This window comes from Myxine glutinosa, chromosome 2 (assembly GCF_964187855.1).
Source record: "Myxine glutinosa chromosome 2, kmMyxGlut1.1, whole genome shotgun sequence".
Taxonomy (NCBI): Eukaryota; Metazoa; Chordata; class Myxini; order Myxiniformes; family Myxinidae; genus Myxine; species Myxine glutinosa.
The window spans coordinates 198,896,496-198,916,114 of NC_136262.1; the positions used below are offsets into that span (position 1 = coordinate 198,896,496).

At 43.4% G+C, this 19,619-nt stretch overlaps 1 protein-coding gene across 2 annotated transcripts in view; it reads right to left on the minus strand.

Moving 5' to 3' along the window:
* Positions 1 to 9,179: 9,179 nt before the first annotated feature.
* Positions 9,180 to 19,619, minus strand: part of LOC137420942 (fibroblast growth factor receptor-like 1) — a 331,836-nt gene continuing 321,396 nt past the window's right edge. For both annotated transcript variants that reach the window (XM_078772157.1, XM_078772158.1), the window contains exons 4-5: positions 12,732 to 13,031; positions 9,180 to 9,600 (exon numbers count right to left, since the gene is read on the minus strand). In XM_078772157.1, the coding sequence (XP_078628283.1) occupies positions 9,215 to 9,600; positions 12,732 to 13,031 (686 nt within the window). In that variant the 3' untranslated portion in view covers positions 9,180 to 9,214. The remainder of the gene's footprint in view (positions 9,601 to 12,731; positions 13,032 to 19,619) is intronic.

Sequence of the window (19,619 nt, forward strand, 5' to 3'; positions counted from 1 at the left end):
CGGAGAGGAGTCGGTAGAAGACAGAAAGACCACCAACCTGCCTGCGGTGAGTGAGTGAAAGGCCCTCGGCGTTGACTACATCGCAGGAGATTCCAATGATTCTGAAAGCTTTGGCCTCAACAGCGTGAAGCCGAGCAAGGTGTGAGGCAGGAGCACCAGCCCAGAGGGGGAAACAGTATTCCATTGAGCTGCGGATGAAAGCCTTGTATGTGGTGAGGAGCTCAGGTGTGCCAAGGAAGGACTTCGCACGACGGAGGATGCCCAGTCGGCGACTGGCTTTGGAGGCCAGCTTGGAAATGTGGTTTTCCCAAGAAAGATCATGGCAGATAGTGAGACCCAAAAGCTTGAGCGACAGAACTTCTTGGAGAGGATTGTTGAGAAAGTAGATGGGAGGGTTGTCCAGTCGGTCCTTTCGGAGAGACATTGTAAGAGTGTGAGATTTGTCAGGATTGAAAGACATGTTCCACTTGTTTGACCAGTCTGTGATTTTGTCCAGGTCTGCAGAGAGTGAGGAGGCTGCAGACTGCCGATCTGAGGGATGAGGAATGGAGCGACAGAGAGTAGAGTCGTCAGCAAAGAGATAGAGAGGATTTTCAAGAGAGTCAGAGAGATCATTGATGAAGACCAGAAAAAGCACAGGGCCCAGAACACTACCTTGGGGAACTCCAGCCTGAACAGGAAGAGGAGATGAGAGAAACCCATTCAGGGCCACACGTTGACTACGACCAGAGAGGAAGTCCGCCAGCCATGCGTGGAGATTTCCATGGATACCAAAGGAGGAGAGTTTGGAGAGCAGAGCAGGGTGCCAGACCGTATCGAAGGCACCTGAAATGTCAAGGGAGACAGCTCTAATTTCCTGTTTGGCGTTGAGGACCTCCATCCATTGTTGAGAAAGCAGAAGCAGCATGTCCAGAGTAGAGTGACCAGGTCTGAAACCAAATTGATGATCAGAGATCAAGCCATTGGAGAAGAGGAAAGATTTAATATCTGAAGCAATGATGGATTCCATGACTTTGCTGATAATTGGGAGAAGGCTGATTGGTCTGTAGTTGCTGGGATCTGTTTTTGCACCTTTTTTGTGCAAAGCGGTGATGTTGGCTGATTTCCAAGCAGATGGCAGATGACCTTGAGCAAAAGAAAGGGTGAAGAGAACAGAAAGAGGGAGTGAAAGAGCAGAAGAACATGATTTTAGGACCCGTGGGCTGATGCCGTCAGGACCAGTTGCAGAATCAGAGTCGAGGGTTGACAGAAACTTTTCCACCTTGTCAGGAGGAAAGGACACAGAGTCCAGGAGCAGCTGGGTAGGACTGGGTACGGTGGGTACAGAGAGGGATGGGTTTGGGACACAAGATTTAGAGGCAAACACAGAGTTGAGGCATTCAGCTTTTTCACGTGCGGAGTCAGCCGTTAAGCCATTTGAGGTGAGGGAGGGGATGGAGGGGGAACAAACACCAGAAACAGATTTGACCAGACGCCACCAGGATTTGGAAGAGGGAGACAGATAAGAGAGTTCGGTCTTGAGAATGGTGAGATATTGTTTCCTGGCTCTCCTGAGGGTGGACACACACTTGTTTCGGGCTTTGTGAAAGGAAATGAGATTTCCTTCCGTTGGATTTGCTTTCCAGGAGACGAAAGCAAGTTTTTTCAGGGCAACAGCCTCACCACAAGATTCCGTGTACCATGGACGGGAGGAAGGGTATGACAACTGAAGACGAGATGGTATAAATCTGTGCATGAGAGAGAGCAATTTACTTTGAAAGAATTCCCAGGATGAGTTGATGTCAGAGGCGGTAGAGATGGGAGACCAGTCCAGATGATTGATGGCTGCTTGAAGACCGTGCCAGTTGGCCTGAGTGAAATGCCAGACTCGTCGACGCTGAGGAGGCTCTCTGAGAATGGTCAGAGAGATGTCCACTTTGACAAGCACATGATCAGATGAGCCGATTGGAGCAGAAGAAGAGCAGCAGACATTATCAGGGAAGTTTGTCATAACCAAATCCAGAAGAGAAGATGCTCCGTTGACTGAGATCCGGGTCGGGAAATTGACAGATTGTGTCAGTCCCAGTGAGTCGCAGAAGTCCTTTGCTGAATAGCCATGGCTGGTGAGAGAGGTACCCACACCCAGCCAACTGGCATGGTGACAATTGAAATCACCACATATGAGGAAGAGAGAGTTGGGATGGGTAGATAGAAGTTGGTCCATATTATCAGACAGTGAGATGTAGATGGAGTCATCGCTGATTGGTGGACGGTACAACACACATATGAACAAAAGGTGGGAGCGAAGGGGAAGCCGTAGCCAAAGGTATTCCTGGGGGTGAGGTGGAGAGAGGGCAGTGGAGGGCGAGTGAGGAAGAGAGTTTTTTATAAAGATAGCAACCCCACCTCCAGGACGAGGCTCAGGTCTATCATACCGGAGGAGGGAGTAACCTGGGAGAGATACCAAGGCATCAGAGACATCATGAAGGAGGAAAGTTTCTGTTAAGCAGATCACATCTGGTTTGTCAGAAGCAACCTGTATGGAGAGGTCAGTCAAGTTTGAGCGAAGGCCCCGGATGTTTGAGGTCCATACCGTTAATGAAGAGGAAGGGGGAGCATCGGGTCCAGAACAGGGGGGGAGGGGTAGGGTAAGATGTGGAAGAGGAGGAAGAGGTAGGGAGAGCTGTTGAAGGTGTGTCAGAGATTTCAGAATAGCTTGGAGAAAGGGAAGAATGGGGCGGACAAAAGGTTTGATGGAGATTGGGTGAGGCACAGTGAGGTGTTATTTGAGGAGGGGGAAGAGCAAGGCAGAAGGTTTGGGGAGATGAAGGTGAAAGTTGGAAGGAGGAAGAAGCAGGGAGGATGCTTTGAGGAGGAGGGGTGAGAGGGGAGTCTAGGAGGGGAGGAGCGAGGGAGAGTCTCAGAGGGGAGGGGTGTGGGAGGAGTTTAGGAGGGAGGGGAGGGAAGGGGCAAGGGGGGAGATTTGAAAGGGATGGGCGATGGGGAGGATTTGGAGGGGAGGGGTGAGATTGGATTTTGAAAAGTGTACGATTCATGGGAAACGAACATTTTTTGCAAAATGAGTTTGAGACCTTCGAGTCAAAAATACGTTTGAGGACACTGGAGGAGGGATGGAGTTCTGGATAGTTTATGGAATGTAGAAAGGAGGAACTGTAAGAGATGGTATTATATATATATTTTGGAATGAATAGATTTGGTGAGCAAGACGAAAGCATCCTTTTGTAGGAAAAGAAGAAAAGGGTGTTATAATATATGAGAGAAAATAGTTGTTCAGGGGAGAGATTATACATTTCTAACCGCGTGATCGCGAACGAAGAACGAACAAAAAGAAAAACAAATAAACGAATAAGACCTGGGAAGGAAATATTTATTGGGGTTTTTTTTTTTTTTTTTGTGAGTACAGATATTAAACAAGGAGGTACGGGGTGAACGACTGGTACGAAACAGAGAACGAAAATAATTTCAGCGCATTCGACGAATCGCTGAGAGAAAAACAAACCACAAGGTCGGAGACGGTACGGTAGTCTAAGCCTACGAGTACTAGGCCGCAGAATACTCGATACCATTAACCGACGATTGTGTATACATGTACGAAAAATTAGCACCGAAAATTTTCCAAAAGATACGCTATAGGTACATACACCGAAAGATAGATACAGTCTCGACAAAAACACAATTGAGAAATATCACTTAGCTTCGAAAGCGTGAGCGCATGGAGCAGCTTCGAAAAGACGTGACCTCGCCGTGATCTCCATTGGGTCTTTGGGGTCTTTAAAGGTCTTCAGGGTCTTTGAAAATTTTGGAGCTTTGGGGTATGTTGGATCTTTGGGGTATTTGAGGGTCTTTTTGTTATTTTGGCACCTCATCGTCTTTTGGGTCCTCTCGGTCTTCAAGGTTATTTGGGGTTGTTATGGTCTTCAAGGTCATTTTGGTAATTTAGGTCGTTGGGTCCTCAGGGTCTTTTGGGTCCTCTGGGTCTTCAGAGTCCTCTGGCTTTTCTCTTTTATGTCTTTTATTTTATGTCTCTTTTATGTTTTATGTCTTTAATGTCTCTTTTATGTCCTCTGGGTCTTTTGGATCCTCGGGGTCTATGGGATATTTAGGGGTCGTGTGGTCTTTTGGGTCTTGGTGGTCTTTAGGGATCTTGGGATCTTCAAAGCTCTAAGGGATTTCAGCAGTCTAAAGGGTCAAAAGGCACATTCCAATAGTATGTAATTAATAGATGTATGTAATTATTAGACAGGATGCAACCAATATTGAAACAGTATGTAATAAATAGACATATAGTCACATAGCTTCACAGACGGCTTACCGGAAGGACGGACCATATTTTCGGTTTCATATACTGTACATCGATAGATCGAGGATAGATAACAGAATTGACGGATTCGTTTGTGGTATTTTTTTCAAACTTCCTGTATATGTGCAAAACAATGACTGAGCATACACACCATTTGCACAACAAAAATTAATATAACTCAAGATTGCATGAAGAACAATAATTTAAAACCTCCTCATGCACTGTCTGGATCCAAGAGCTCTTAAATGAGGTACTGTTCAGCATTGTACATGTTGTGTTTATGACATTTATCCTGATCAGAAATCAGTACAATCAGAAAACTTGCATTTTGCACATTTTTTTTCAGCGTAACCCATAGGGCAAAGCCGTCTAGAACAGTGTTTGTCCGTCTGTATGTATGTATGTATGTCCACTCAAATGTATACCAATCAGAGCTGAGGATCTGGTCACATGACAGGGTGATGTGATTACATCTGATGTCATTACAGTGTACAACGGCTGACTCTCCACACACCGCCATTTTGATTTATATGCCATTCATGCTAAACATATCGTCAAATCTGTCATATATCACAATCGCCATGCTCTACCTTTATGTTTTTCATTCTGTGTAAAACACAAACAAACCGATTGTTAAAATGATCATCAAATATCGAAAGCATCGGCATTACGGCTCTTCCAACAATATGGTACGGTACGTATAGGCCTTGGGCGTTAAGCGTCACCTACGGACCGCTTCGGGCAAATTAAGCCCAGGTTTCTTAATACAGTAGTGTATTGTTTCAGTGTTATTGTTTTCGTAATAATAATAATAATATAGTAATATAACCATAACACTTTAATCCCAATGTCGTGAATGGAAAGTTAATGCATTGAAGCGGTGTATGGTTCATGATCAATGATGAGCGGTGTTCGGCACTAATGTTAATAATCGCGGAATTAAGGAATTCGCCTCGGTTTTTTAATGGTAATATCATTTTCGAAATAATGATAACATAACGTTAATATTATAGTAAATCTAATCGTAACACTATTCCCTTTGTGGTGACTGCAAACTTACTGGAAGTTAAAATATATCATCTTCAACAAATTCAAGTAGCGGCAGTTTTGTGTCCGTTACGTCATTATGTCTATGATGTCATTACGATGGCTGACTCCACCGACTGACATTTTAATTTACAAGTACACCCACTCACTATGGGAGCTGCAGGAAGGGTCATTCCTCTTTGGGGTATATTGATTACAGGCGATCTATGGTCGGGTCTCAAGAACATTGGGTGTGTGTTCATTTACCAAGGTTCTTGTGGAGAGATCGCCAAGTGGTTTAAGCATTCGACCAAACACTCCATTCAAAACCGTTAAGGAACAGCTGGCGGGGCAAGCGCTAGCTAGCTGCTTGGTAGATGAGCACACGTCCAACCCTTGTGGGGCATATAGATTACAGTAGATCTTCACTCAGTTCTGCAAGTAAAACTTACCTCACGGATGTCGGGGTTCCTCCAAATTTCTTTGTTTAATGTTATTAACAGCATTAGCGACTGTTTGAAAAGCTAATCATGTGTGTTTGTGGTTTATATTATTTTACAAGCCCGGCTACGCCGCTGTTAGACTTTCGGTCTTGTTTTTATTCGAGAACCCTGAATAAATCTGTTCAGAACCTAATATTTTGCGTAAATGGAGCTTAATGTTACAGAAAGACATGACATTATCCACACAATAGAATACCTTAAATTTCTGAGATTTCTTCAGGCTTGCTTCAATTCTTTCCCTCACTTCTTCCATTTTCTCTGGTGTAACATCACTTGGCTGGTGCATTGGCTTTTTAACCAATGCACTAGGCAGTTTGCTTCCCCCGTAACAATATAAATCATATTGTTACGGAGCCTGTTTCTCTGAACAGCTTCCCCAGTTTCCATATCACTGATTTTGAAGGTTTCGTATGACCAGCAAAGCAACTTTTAAATGCAATCTTGATGTTATGTTCGACGAGAAACACGCATTCTTCCACAATGAGCACCATGGCATGACTGAGTGAAAACCGTTAAACGTCACTACTGTGTCACTTGATAAATCACGTGATACCTGATAACTCTCAAGATCATGTTACATCTTTCTGTAATATTGGGCTACATTTACGTAAAATATTAGGTTCCTAACAGATTTATTTAGGGTTCTCGAATATAAAAAAAATCACTATATACATATATACATATATACATATATACATATATACATATATACATATATACATATATACATATATACATTGATATATATATATATATATATATATATATATATATATATGTCACTATGCGACCTTCATATCATCAGTGGGGAACCGCCAGCAAGGTGTTCCATTCAGCTGCTGCTGCACCTTGCTGGGAGCGATAAGCACCGCCTGCCACACGGTAACATTATCTCTGGTATCCACTCATCCTATGGAGTCGACCTGGATGCGGTTGGGAGTTACTAATAATTGGTATCTGTAATCTGGTTCTCCAACCTTATGAGCGAACGTCATGACGTCATCGGACATGCATGGCGATGACATCATGACGTTCGCTCATAAGGTTGGAGAACCAGATTACAGATACCAATTATATACATATATATATATATATATATATATATATATTGTTACGGACCGCGGATAAGGATGTTGGTTTGCCGAGCGGATGGCACCGCCGTGGCCGAACAGTTACCCCGACTAACCCGATTCCCGAACGTTGGCCAGATCGCGCCACAGATATTCAATATGGAAAAGACAAAAGCGACATGGATGTGAAGGAGAAGAAGACAGAAGTAGGGAATACGAATATCATTTATTTACTATTTACAACCAAAAGTAACCAAGGAAGAAGGAAAGATAAGAAAATAATTTACAGAAGATATTAGAGACACAGTGCAACGCTAGCTTACCTACAGTCTTAATTAACCCAGGGACAGAACAAACAAGGACAGACTCACGCGGGGAATGATGATAGGACTGGCAGGAGGTGGATGGCTGGAGGGAGAGGAAGGTCCACGGATACTGCAGCACGATCGGCGCGTTTGGCAGCCGCCGTTCCTTCGCGGCCCCGCTCAAAACTGCCGTCAAGGCCCCAAGCTGCTGTGTCTGAAGCTGCTGTGGCTGCTGCTGAAGCCGCCGCTGTTGCTGCTGTTGAAGCTGCCGCTGTTGCTGCTGTGGCTGCTGCTGCTGCTGCGTGGACGTCGCGTGCTTTCTCCAGGACTCGTCTGACTCGTCTGGTCCAACCACCCTTTCGCTTCTTGCGCGCGCCCTTTTATAGCGCCTCAGGCGATCAAGCCACTGGCCTTCAGGACACGCCCATCGGTCAGCTCGCCTCGGCCCTGATTGGTCGGCACGGCCCTCTGGCTCCACCCTTGATGACGAGGTGGGGGCACGCCTTTCTTCCCCGACCCGAGCACATGTTCAATGGTGGTTTTGGGGCGAAATCAGCAACCCACAGCTGTAGCAAACCTGGCAAACTGCCTAGTGCAGTTGGCAATGGAGTCTTGAAGGGGATGTAGCTGGCAATTGAGGCTTGGCAATGGAAGTTTTGGGAGTGGGAATGGGGAATGAAGGGAATCTATCTTATTTCACTTGGTGCAATGGAGTGTCATCTTAATGGAAGACAAGGCCTTACCCTAATACACATAAGAAAGATATAACTACCAACAAGGGGGAAATCTATGATTGGCTGACGTGATTGTTTATGACCTAATTATGGGACACCCTTTGACCTTTATACATACAGACTGGAGGCAGGAGGGTCCAGAATAAAGCAATAATAATAAAAAAACACAATACAAAAACACAATCCTCATATCAACAATATATATATATATATATATATATATATATATATATATATATATATATATATATATATATATATACATATATATAAATATGTATGTGTATATATATATATATATATATATATATATATATATATACACACACACACACACACACACACACACACACACACACACATGGCTATATGTGGTTAGCGCATTTGGAATGCATGATTCTAAATAGAAAAATTACGTGGCATAGCTGACAACAAATTGGACAAAGTACTACACGAATTTTCAAACAAATAGGAGACAGTAGACCTATTCTCAGGCCTAAAAGGTTTTGTCCCAGGCCTGAGTGCGTTTGTTGGCTGTCTGTACTTTGTTTTCATGCCTCCGCTGGCGGAGGAAGTCACAGAAGGCATTATGTTTTGGGTTGTCCATACGGCTGTCTGTTTATCCATCCATGATTTTTGTTACTATGATAATTTAACAACGGCTGAAGAGATCTGTGTCAAACATGGTAAAGGTATTTACAATGATGTATATATAAACTGATTAGATTATAGGGTCAATAGGTCAAAGGTCAGAGGTCCTGTTAGGTAAAAATTCTGAGACTGCACTAACTTGTGAACCAGTGATGGGATTTTTTTTTACCAAACTTGGTATAAGTATATATCATGATGCAAAGATTAACTGAAAATATTTTAGCATCAAGACGTCAGTCATGTCATGTCCGGTCAATGGCTGAAGGGATCTAAGTCAAACTTGGTGCAAGTATGTATAATCATGTAAAGATCACTGATTCGATTGTGGGGTCAAGAGGTCAAAGGTCCCATGAGGTAAAAATCCTCTTAGCATGGAAACTTGTGAACCAGTAATGGGATTTTGACCAAACATGGAATAAGTATATATGATGATGCAAAGATGAACTGATTAAATTTTGGCATCAAGAGGTCAAAGGTCATGTCAGCTAAAAATGTGATACTCGAAGAACAGCTGAAGAGATTTAAATCAAAGTTGGTACAAATATGTATAAATGATGTAATAATGTGGGTAGAGGCATATCGGCCAACATCGCTCCCTCAAATTATGTCTAGTTCTTCCTTGTTTTTAGTCTGTGGTGTTATTATGTGGCAACTTACTTGGCAGTACAGTGAGGAAGGCACTGCGGAAGCTGTAGCCCATCGTATTGGCACCAAGGCAGATGTACATGCCAGCATCTGTTGCACTGGCTCGTGTTATCACCAGCTTGTTGAGATACGAGCCATCAGGCCGTGACCACACGTCTCCGGTGCGCAGTACAGTAAAGTATTCGCCATCGACCTCAATGGTGGAGTTTTCTTTGAGCTCAAAGCCTGGATTGTTGCGTTTCAGCCACTGTATGACGGGCTTCACGTCGCTACGCACCTTGCATTGGAGCGATGTGGAGCCGCCATACTCCACAGTCGTGTTGATCGGGTGGGTTCCGGTCAGTACGGGTTTTGAACGCATAAGTTCTAATGGAGTGGGGAAGATGCGGGGCATGATTAACCTGAGAACATTTCTATCATAATAGAACATTTCATAAAGTCTGTTTACTCTTAATTTTTTCCCATTTTAGCTTATTTTTTAAATATCTTTAATTTTACAATTTTAGCATTTTTTATTTAATCAATGGAAGTCTGCCATTTTGTCTTTAATGATTGTTTGCAACGATGAGCTGGGAGCTGGTAGTACATCAAAGCAATTGCCTCAAGTTCAATGGTCTGAGTTTGACTAAGGTAGAGGTAAAGCTCTCCAGATATCAAAGTACCTGAATAATCACTTGCTTGGAAAGAGTACCAAACTACATTTGTTTCAATGTTTTGGCGAGACCCTAGGAGATCATGGCATCTGCCCGGCATCAGTGTGCAATGTTGCGTGATAATCTCATGACAGCCCAACTTGTGTTGCATCTAACGTGTGTTGCACCTAACGTGTGTTGCATCTAACGTGTGTTGCATCTAACGTGTGTTGCTGTGTTAAAAGTTTGTTCCAGTTTTGATTTCATCAGGTCAGTGTTTAGGGGTTTAAGAGGGTGCAATGGGAATTGGTTTCATTTGGAATTAATTGAGTGAATAAGTTGTTTTGATGTGCGATTCACTTTTGAAATGTCACCATTTTTACAGCTTTTATTGGAGATCAACATTCATTTGATTATTCATAAAGAGCCTGATGACTGACCTTTTCTCTTTTACTCTTGGCAAGTTGAGCCATAAAAGTCATCCTCATGTTCTTCATGTAAAAACTACTACAATTTTCAATTCACCCGTTCCCTCTAAATTTCACTAATATTCGCAATTTATTTTATTCCTAACCTTTTTTTAATCCTCTTTGTATTCAAAGTCTAGACTGGCAAGTTAGCCTACATGCACTCGTTTTGGAGTTGGCTAGCCTGGGTTTAAATCCTCATCCAGATATTGGCTGTCACCCAGACGTATGTATGCATGCAGGTTGAAGCATCATTGTGTGTAACATCCATCAAGATGATGTTAAGCAGGAGGATGTTTTCCAGCGTTGGTCATTGGTTGACGTTAAAATATCCTATTTTGTTTGGGCTGGGTTTTGTATTCGCTTCCAGGTCTCTTTATTTTGTCCGCTTGCATTTTGAGATGCTTTCTAGGTTACCATTTGAGCTTTTGTCTTAAATTTTCAACAAACCTTTATTATGAGAAGTTGGACAACACTAATTTAGCATTTATTTATTTTATTTTTTTACATTTTTAAACAAAACATTTTACTTTTTTTAGCTGTTGTTTTCATCAAGTTTAATTTGAGTACAAAGTGGACGTCGACGGGCTTTGCATTTTGAGATGCTTTCTAGTTTATCATTTGAGCTTTTGTCATACAATTTTCAATAAACCTTTATTATGAGGCAGATTGACAACACTAATTTAACATTTTAAAAACATTTTTCCAGCATAATTTTTTACCAAGTTTTTTTTACATTTTTTTAGCTGTTTTTTTTCAAGTTTAGTTTGAGTACAAAGTGGATGTCGACGGGCTTTACATTTTGAGATGCTTTCTAGTTTATCATTTGAGCTTTTGTCATAAAAAATTTCAACAAACCTTTATTAAGAGAAGATGGACAACACTAATTGTGCATTTTTTTGTACATTTTTCAGCATTTTTAAAACCAAACATTTTACATTTTTAGCTGTTTTTTCATCAAGTTTAGTGAGAGTACAAAGTGGACGCCGATGGGCTTTGCATTTTGAGATGCTTTCTAGGTTACCATTTGAGCTTTTGTCTTAAATTTTCAACAAACCTTTATTATGAGAAGTTGGACAACACTAATTTAGCATTTATTTATTTTATTTTTTTACATTTTTAAACAAAACATTTTACTTTTTTTAGCTGTTGTTTTCATCAAGTTTAATTTGAGTACAAAGTGGACGTCGACGGGCTTTGCATTTTGAGATGCTTTCCATCTATTATTTATTATGATAGTACAAAGTCTCAGCAGTTATATTTTTGTCACCTTCTGCCTTGTACCTGAGAATAACCTGAAATATGAGTTCCCTTACAAGGAACTTCAATGAGGGAATTAGGCCCATAAAACTTGTGCAATGGTTGTTTATCCATACTCTGTCCTTTTTAAATGCTGAGCATCAATCAAGGAAGCAACACATATCATTTTAAATTCTTTTGTAAAACTCGGCCAGGGTATGAACTGCCTACCTGATGACCTCCCAGACTGAGAGCGGGGCTGCTCTAACCATTACACCACCGAGTCTGGTAAATGTCTGCATTCCAGAACGTATTCAATAACAAAAAAAGAGCAATCATATTGCAGACCCTCGCCAGGACATGTTTGTGTGGTGTATTTTGTGTGGTGTTTATTAGCTGCTGTGTTTGTGTGGTTTATTGATGACGTATTTTATGTTCAATGTAATATGGCTGCCAAACCACGTGACCGATGACGTCATCAATTTAATACACCCATACACTTTTTGTGTAGATCATGCTCAAGAAATTTCAAACTGATCGGATCAAGCGTTCTACTTGTCTAATTTTTTTTTTTTTTTTTTGTATACAACATCGAGGCTCGTGTAATGACGCCGTAATGAAGGCACTGATGACATCATCATGAATATATCTTGTTCTCCATGAGGAGTACTTGGCAATGAGCCATGTTTCTATTTTTTCCATGGAGCAGTTTCGGAGATATACAGGTGCAAAGTTTTTCGGTTTTTCCAAGATGGCACCATGTGACCTATGACGTCATAATTATCATAAAAAATTATACAGGAGGAGGCGCTCCTATGGTGAAATTTAGTGTCAGTCAGACCAACGGTTGCAGAGAAAACCATACTCACATTCTGTGCAGACAAACAGACAGACAAATGTCTTCCTACCCAAATGTAATACCCTCTCCTCTGGTGAGGGTAATACATGGTAAATGGTATTGTTTTCATTGTTTCTTGCCAATCGCTTGTCCAATTGCATTGTTGATTTAGTGGAGATAGTAACAGGGATTTATACATGTGTCTCAAAGATTGGATCTTTATCCTTGCAATTTGATATTATATTGTGTTTTACATGCTGAGCTCGTTTCTATGTCATACAATTAACTTAGGTATACTATTACAGTATACGAGAGTCGTACCAATAACATCAAGGTGATACGTGGCACTTATTTCTCCCAGGCGGTTGGAGACACGGCACATGTAGCTGCCGCTGTCTTCTGGCTGTAGATTTCGCAGACCGAGCGTCCAGGGCTTCTTGCTTGTGGTGCGACCTGGTGGAGGTGGTAGCGATGGGGGTGGCAGCAGCTTATCGTCCTTGAACCAGGTGATGTCGGGCCGCGGTCTGCCACTTGCAGCACACTTGAGACGCACCGAGCTTCCAACAGGACGTGCAATCACACGTTGTCGCATCTTGGCTGGCTGTGTAAAGCGTGGCTTTGCTGGGGCAGAGGGAAAAAATGCCAGTTCTTTGAATATTTTATGTTAAAAACATTCGCTTATTTACGTTGAGCAAATGTAAGCGTATCTCAGCAATAATTGAATATGATCAGGATGGCAAAGTGTATAAAAAGTTTACTCACAACTAGTTCATTTATTAACGAGAATGGCACTCGGTAAAGAGCTGAACAGTTTGTTTTGTAGCCCAATGACAGGCCGGATCTGGATTCCGACCTGAACCAAACTATAATCGGCTTGTTCTTGTCACCTACCAACTCATCCACCAAGTGTATTCATTACTCGTCCAAAACTTTTTTAAATATCATGTTATATATCGCTTTTCATCCGACCTCTCAATGGTGAAGAATCACTTAAAAATTAAATAATTCTTGTAGCCGAATCCATATTCATATTTTCACCAAATTCGAAACGATTAGTCCTTTTCACACACACAACCACTCCACCAAGTTTCGTCCAAATCCGTATACAACTTTTTGAGATACCCTGCTATATATCATTTTTGGCCATATCACTCAATGGTAAAGCATCACTAAAAAAAAAAAAAATTCTCATATCCGAATCCATATACAGCTCTTCACCAAAATCGAATTGAATCGTCCTCGTCAGACAACCAACCGGTCCACCAAGTTTCGTCCAAATCCGTCCACAACTTTTTGAGATATTCTGCTATGTATCGTTTTTGGCCCTATCTCCCAATAGTTAAGAATCACTTTAAAAATTTTAGTAGCCGGGTCCGAATCCGGATCCTCACCCAAAATCTAATCATTTAGTCCTTGTCAGATAGTCTACTTGCCAGCAATGTGAACCCGGAAATGTTGAGTACCCCAAAGTTTTAAGTTAGAAATGTACAGTATGGATCCCCAGCACTTAGAAACTGCCGGATGCTAACTTGCATATGTTGGGCAATTAGCAAAATTAGCATTAATAGCATTAACCCTATCAAACATAGGCCTGGGACACTGAAATTTCTGTTTCGCTCTATTGCTCCACTTTTATTCACAGGTATTAGAGGTAACAAAGGCAAGTACCATACCAAACTAGAATAATATGACTATGGGTAAATAATATCCTCAAAATTAAAACACAAGTATACCCAAAATTATCAGACCTGAAAAATATGTGCACTAGTTACACAACATAAAACTTCCACCAAGAAAGAGCGTCTTGCACTTCTACTACTCTGCACTGTTATAAAGCATATCCTCATCATAAAACTCATCCTCATCGTCTTCATCTTCTTCTCCTGACTCTACATTCTTGTCATATTGCTCTTCTTGCTGTGAGTGTGTGAGTGTGTTGCAACATGTACTATCAGAGCCTTTGCAGAAGCAGTAGTTGGTACAGGCCAGGCCTGCAGCTACGCAGCTGCACTTTGCTGTTAAACAGGGCTTTAACCCAGCTTTGCAGCTACAGCTGATCATTTCCAACACGGCAGGAGGAGCAACGGGGCTTGCATCCAGGATGGGCATGATGACTTCCTCTCCCTTCTCGCCTTCCTTCTTATTCCATCCAAACTCTGTTATGTCCACAGCTGGTGGGTCAGGGCAGTCTGCTGCTTTCCAAAGCAGCACCTGTAGATGGGCACGCCGTCCATGGAGGAGAGCGTTGCGCTCTGTAGGAGGCAGTGTCTTCAGTGCTGGGGGGGTTTTGCGCTTTCGGTAGATGTCATATCTGGCGACGTTCAGAGATGCCGACTCCCTCTCGTTGTACAGAGCCAGGAAGAAACCACTCACTGCCTCTGTAATCTGTAAATCAGTAGCTCCCTCCTCTCTGATGAAGTGAAGCAGATCACCAGGTACTACTCTCATGGCCTTGAGTGCGGACACCTTCCCTTTCCCAGCGGGATAGGAGGTGGTGTCACATCCGGAGGGAGCATGCATAGCCAGGATGGAGCGACACTGCTCACCGAGATTCTCTACTGTCGAATTGATGTTGAGAATAGTGCCATCCCATCTCTCCATCTGCAGGTTACATGTGATACCCACCTTCCAGCACCAATAGACCATGAGTACGAAAACATCAGTGTCGTCGCTGAGAATGCGGACAGTTTCAGCTTCGCGACTGGCTGCATCCAACATGTATGAGATGAGGGAGACGTCAGCCTCGTCATGAGTGACAATACTGTCTGCTTTGCTGACCATCTTGATGTGATCTCCTATGCTGTGTGTGCACAGGAGCTCACCCAGTCTCCGTTTGTTTGTCTTGTTCTTCATCACTTTGTCGCGGCTAGGTAGAGGGGTTGTCAGTGAGAGTCGGTACTCTGTTGAGCTCTCCCCAGCTCTTCTCTGCCTCTCGTGGTCTTTGGCAGAGACTTGCTCATACCGGTCAAAGATGACAAATGTTTCGGTGATGGAGCGATTAAGCCGGCGCCCCATGCTGGCTGCGAGGTCAGCCACAGTGCCTGACGATGGCCACACCACGTGGTAGATGAGCTGCGATGCATCGACGAGTACAACATGTGGTGGGTGGGGATTGGGGGCAAGGATTCCAAGACGCTGGACGATCACAGACTTGTTACCCTTCCTGAGGCATCCATACTCATCGATGATGGATGCAGGGACCGGGCCGAGCTCGTAGTCAAAGAGGGCAGAGAGCTCCATTCTTCTCTTGCTCCCCACCACCAGCAGCCGAGCAAACAACGCCTCAAGGTCACATATGATCTTCGCATTGACCTTCACTCTTTTTTTGGTGAATGTCATTGTCACCACCTTATTTGAGATGGGCGCATGAAATCTCTCAGGGAGTGATGAAGAGAACAGTGTGCTCATGTCCTGTCCGATCTTCAATGCATCTTGCACATTCACCTTTTCATCTGCCACCTGGCCATTTATGATATGGTGGAGTGTCGCGGTCTCTATGGTGAGTGGATGGGAGTTTTCCTGTAGCACTCTCAGGATTTTAGCCCAGTCCTCCGCGTCCAATTCCCGCCATCCTTTACCCTCTTCTTTGTGTCTGTTGGGCTTCATTGTCTTATCCGGTGCTTCAGCATCGTCGTAAATCTCATCCAATGACTTGGAGAGATAGGAGCAGATGCCGAAAGATTGGATCCACAGTCCACACGGCGACCTGCTCAGGGTTGATGGAGATGCCCTTCATGCCTCCTACTCCCTTCCCTTGCTTGATGCATGTCTGCTCCCCAAACATGTCTCCACTCACTGCAGCTGCACCATCAGAGTGGCGGCACACATGGCTTCCAGCGTAAAGGTCATCCTTGGCAGTAGCAGGAAGGTACTGCATGTCGCGCAGATGCCATGTGATCCATCTTGCGTAGTGGTGATGACTGGCAGCAAAGAAATAGGGCAGCATCTCTTCAAGGCAGTGTTGTTGCAGCATCCAATCACCCTCTCTTTCTGCTCGCCAGAACCTGTGAGCTATTAGGGTAGGGGTGATGAAACAATCCACCCATAGCCGGCCTGTGGGGTGCTCTCTGGCTTTCTCCAGGAATGCCGTTATCTGCTCGTGAGTCTTCTCTCCCTCCTCTAAGAAGTCATGAAGAAGAGCAGACACAACCATACGGAAGGCTCGCATAGCCTTGGGCCAGGCCTTCCCGTTGAAGATGGATTTCAGGCCTCCAAATGATGCACCGACTAGCTCCTCCACACCTGTTGAATTCATCAGTTGTCCGATTGAGCCGATGAATGACATGAGAGTGTGCATCATCCCAGGTCTGAGAACCACTGATGACCATCGCTGCAGATCACTCCACTTGATCAGGCAAGCGATCACGTACAGCTGCATGTCAAACGTGATATGACTGTGGCTCATGCCAAGCTGCCTCAGTGATGTGTCTAAGTAGGCAATGGTACTGAGCACTGTATCAGGGTGGGCAGGTGGCGAGGCAAGCAGTGGTCCAAAGACACTTATCGTCTTCAGCTTTGGAGCACTGTCATCACCATTGCGATCTTGCACAACATTGTAGGCTGCCCAGTCCAGGGGAAGAGGGGAAGAGTGGAGCTGCAAGAGCCAAGCAGCATCCTTCTTCTGTGCTCTTGAAACACTCTGTTTGATGGCATCTTGGAAAGCATCAGTTCTTGGGACTTCTTTCAGAGCTGGTGGAGTCATCTTCTTGGGGCCTGTGTAATGTTCAATGACAAAACTGCTCTTATGAGCTATACTAAGTTTCCCAGCTTCACGCTTCGTCAGACGGGGTAGTTTCAGCGACATGACCTTACCACCAGGTATGGCTCCTCCGGGGAACAGGAGACCTGCTGGATTCTGCACAAACTGAGTGGCCATGGCAAGAGTCGTGCGGCGACCATTGGGTGTGAAGACCACAAGATCAAAATTATCACCCCAACTGTGGATAGGGCCGATGTGCCTCTCCAGGCCGACTGCGCGCAGGAACTTATCTGGGTCCTCAGAAGTATATTTGGCAGCTGACACTAACATTGAAACTGTAGCTCAACATGAGAGTAGGGGCACTAACCGCGCAAAAAAATGTTGGGTGAAAAAAAATCCACGGCTTTTACATCCCTTTTTTCACATGAAATTTTGATCGCAGGAAATTTTTATAAGAACACTCACGGAAAGCATATCTGTCTAAGTGTATTATGTCCAAATTTCATACAGATCCTTCAAATAGTTTGCTCACACGAAGCATTCAAACGGAGCAATAGAGCGAAACAGAAATTTCAGTGTCCCAGGCCTATGTTTGATAGGGTTAATGCTATTAATGCTAATTTTGCTAATTGCCCAACATATGCAAGTTAGCATCCGGCAGTTTCTAAGTGCTGGGGACCCATACTGTACATTTCTAACTTAAAACTTTGGGGTACTCAACATTTCCGGGTTCACAAGAGGGCTCTGTAGGCTTGGCAAGTAGACTAAGATACGCTACATCTCTGCCAGATTTTGTCCGAATCCGTCCACAACGTTTTGAGAAATTTTGTTCACAAATGGACAGATGGACAGACAAATGGACAGACAAGCAGACAGACAGGGGTTAAAACATAACCTCCACCCACTTTTGGTGGCGGAGGTAATAATTGGTGGTTGAATTCAGTGACCTGGTATGCAAATCCTCTTTAAATTTCAAGTTAAACAGAGGAAAATGCGGATTTTAGAAATTTGGCCTATGTTGACCTTTTGGCCTATGTGGACCTCAAAAATAGTTGGTGGTTGAATTCAGTGACCAGATATGAAAAGCCTCTTCAAATTTCAAGTCAATCGGATGAAAATTGACGATTTTAGAAATTTGATAAAGTTGGTGACCTTTGGCCTTTGTGACTTATTGACCTTTTGACCCCAAAAACAGTATTCTTCTTGCTTATGACCAACTCTGCCATTTGGTGAAGTCTCGTGAAGATCGGTTGAAAATTGTGACCTGTGGGTGACTGACATGCAGACAGACAGACAAACAGAATAACCCACAAGACCAACCTTTTTTTTTTTTTTACCAACCAATATACTTGAAAACTCTTCGATGTTCGAAAGTAACAGACAAACAGACAGACAGACAGGGGTGAAACACAACCTCCATCCACCTGCGGTGGTGGAGGTAATTACACATCTTGTAAGTGAAGTTCTGATTGGCACCAGTTGGTTCTTTTTGTAGAGGCAAATATTCCCAACATAAAAACTGTTCCATGAGTATTTCTAAAGAAGCCGCAAACCACCCAAAGACCTCAACTCATCTATTGCATTGTGACGTGCAAAGCTAAAATGTTCAGTTTCCATGCACAAAGTTCTGCCTTATAATAAATTGTAAAAGTTAAAGGTCTTCTGCCAACACCAACGTGATAACCTTTCATTGCTCTCGTCTACAAGGAAAGCATTTTTCAATGTGCTGAAGGAAAATGGGTTTCATCCAAATTTTCCTTTAATTACCTTGTCAAGTGTTTCAGAAATTGCGACTTTGATACTAATTACAAAATGGCTGACTTTTCTCGGCGAGCTCATTTGCACTTTGTTGTTTCGCCGTGGTTTCCGACTGTCTTCATGGGTCCAAGCTTGTTCGTGTTGTGTTATTGTGAGTTACTTTGACAGTATTTACATGTTCTGGGACGATGCCGTGGGCTTGGCCAATGACCGAGCTCAGAATATTTTGACAGGTACCTTATTAAGATACAGACCTCAAGTCACATGGAAGAGCCAACAACAGATTGTTGTTGTTGATGCAGATCTATATTCGTTGGAGAATGTAGCACGATGAGACACAAGTATTTCTATGACCGACAAGCAACCCTGGGCAGATCACAGCCACTCTGTCACAGCTTGGGATGCTGGTGGTATTTGGCAGGAATTTTGGATTTCACCAGGGTACTAGCGCAACAGCTCCAACTCATTCCAAAAGGCACCACAGGCTCTTAACCGTTCACCACAGTGAACAAAACATGCAGCTTAAGGCCCCCTCAAAAGGACGCGCATTGATGCAACGATTCTCCGATAGCGTCAGGGTGACAGTTTGTAGTTTGGTTGGAAACCAAACTCCAGACTCGACAGTTCTAAGACGAATATGTTACCTCTGAGCTAATCTGTCAGCGTCAGACAAACCTGTTGATAGTAGACGCGTTTGGAACTGATGGAGATGGGGCAGACAAAGCAATAAGAGCGGAACAAAAATAACACCG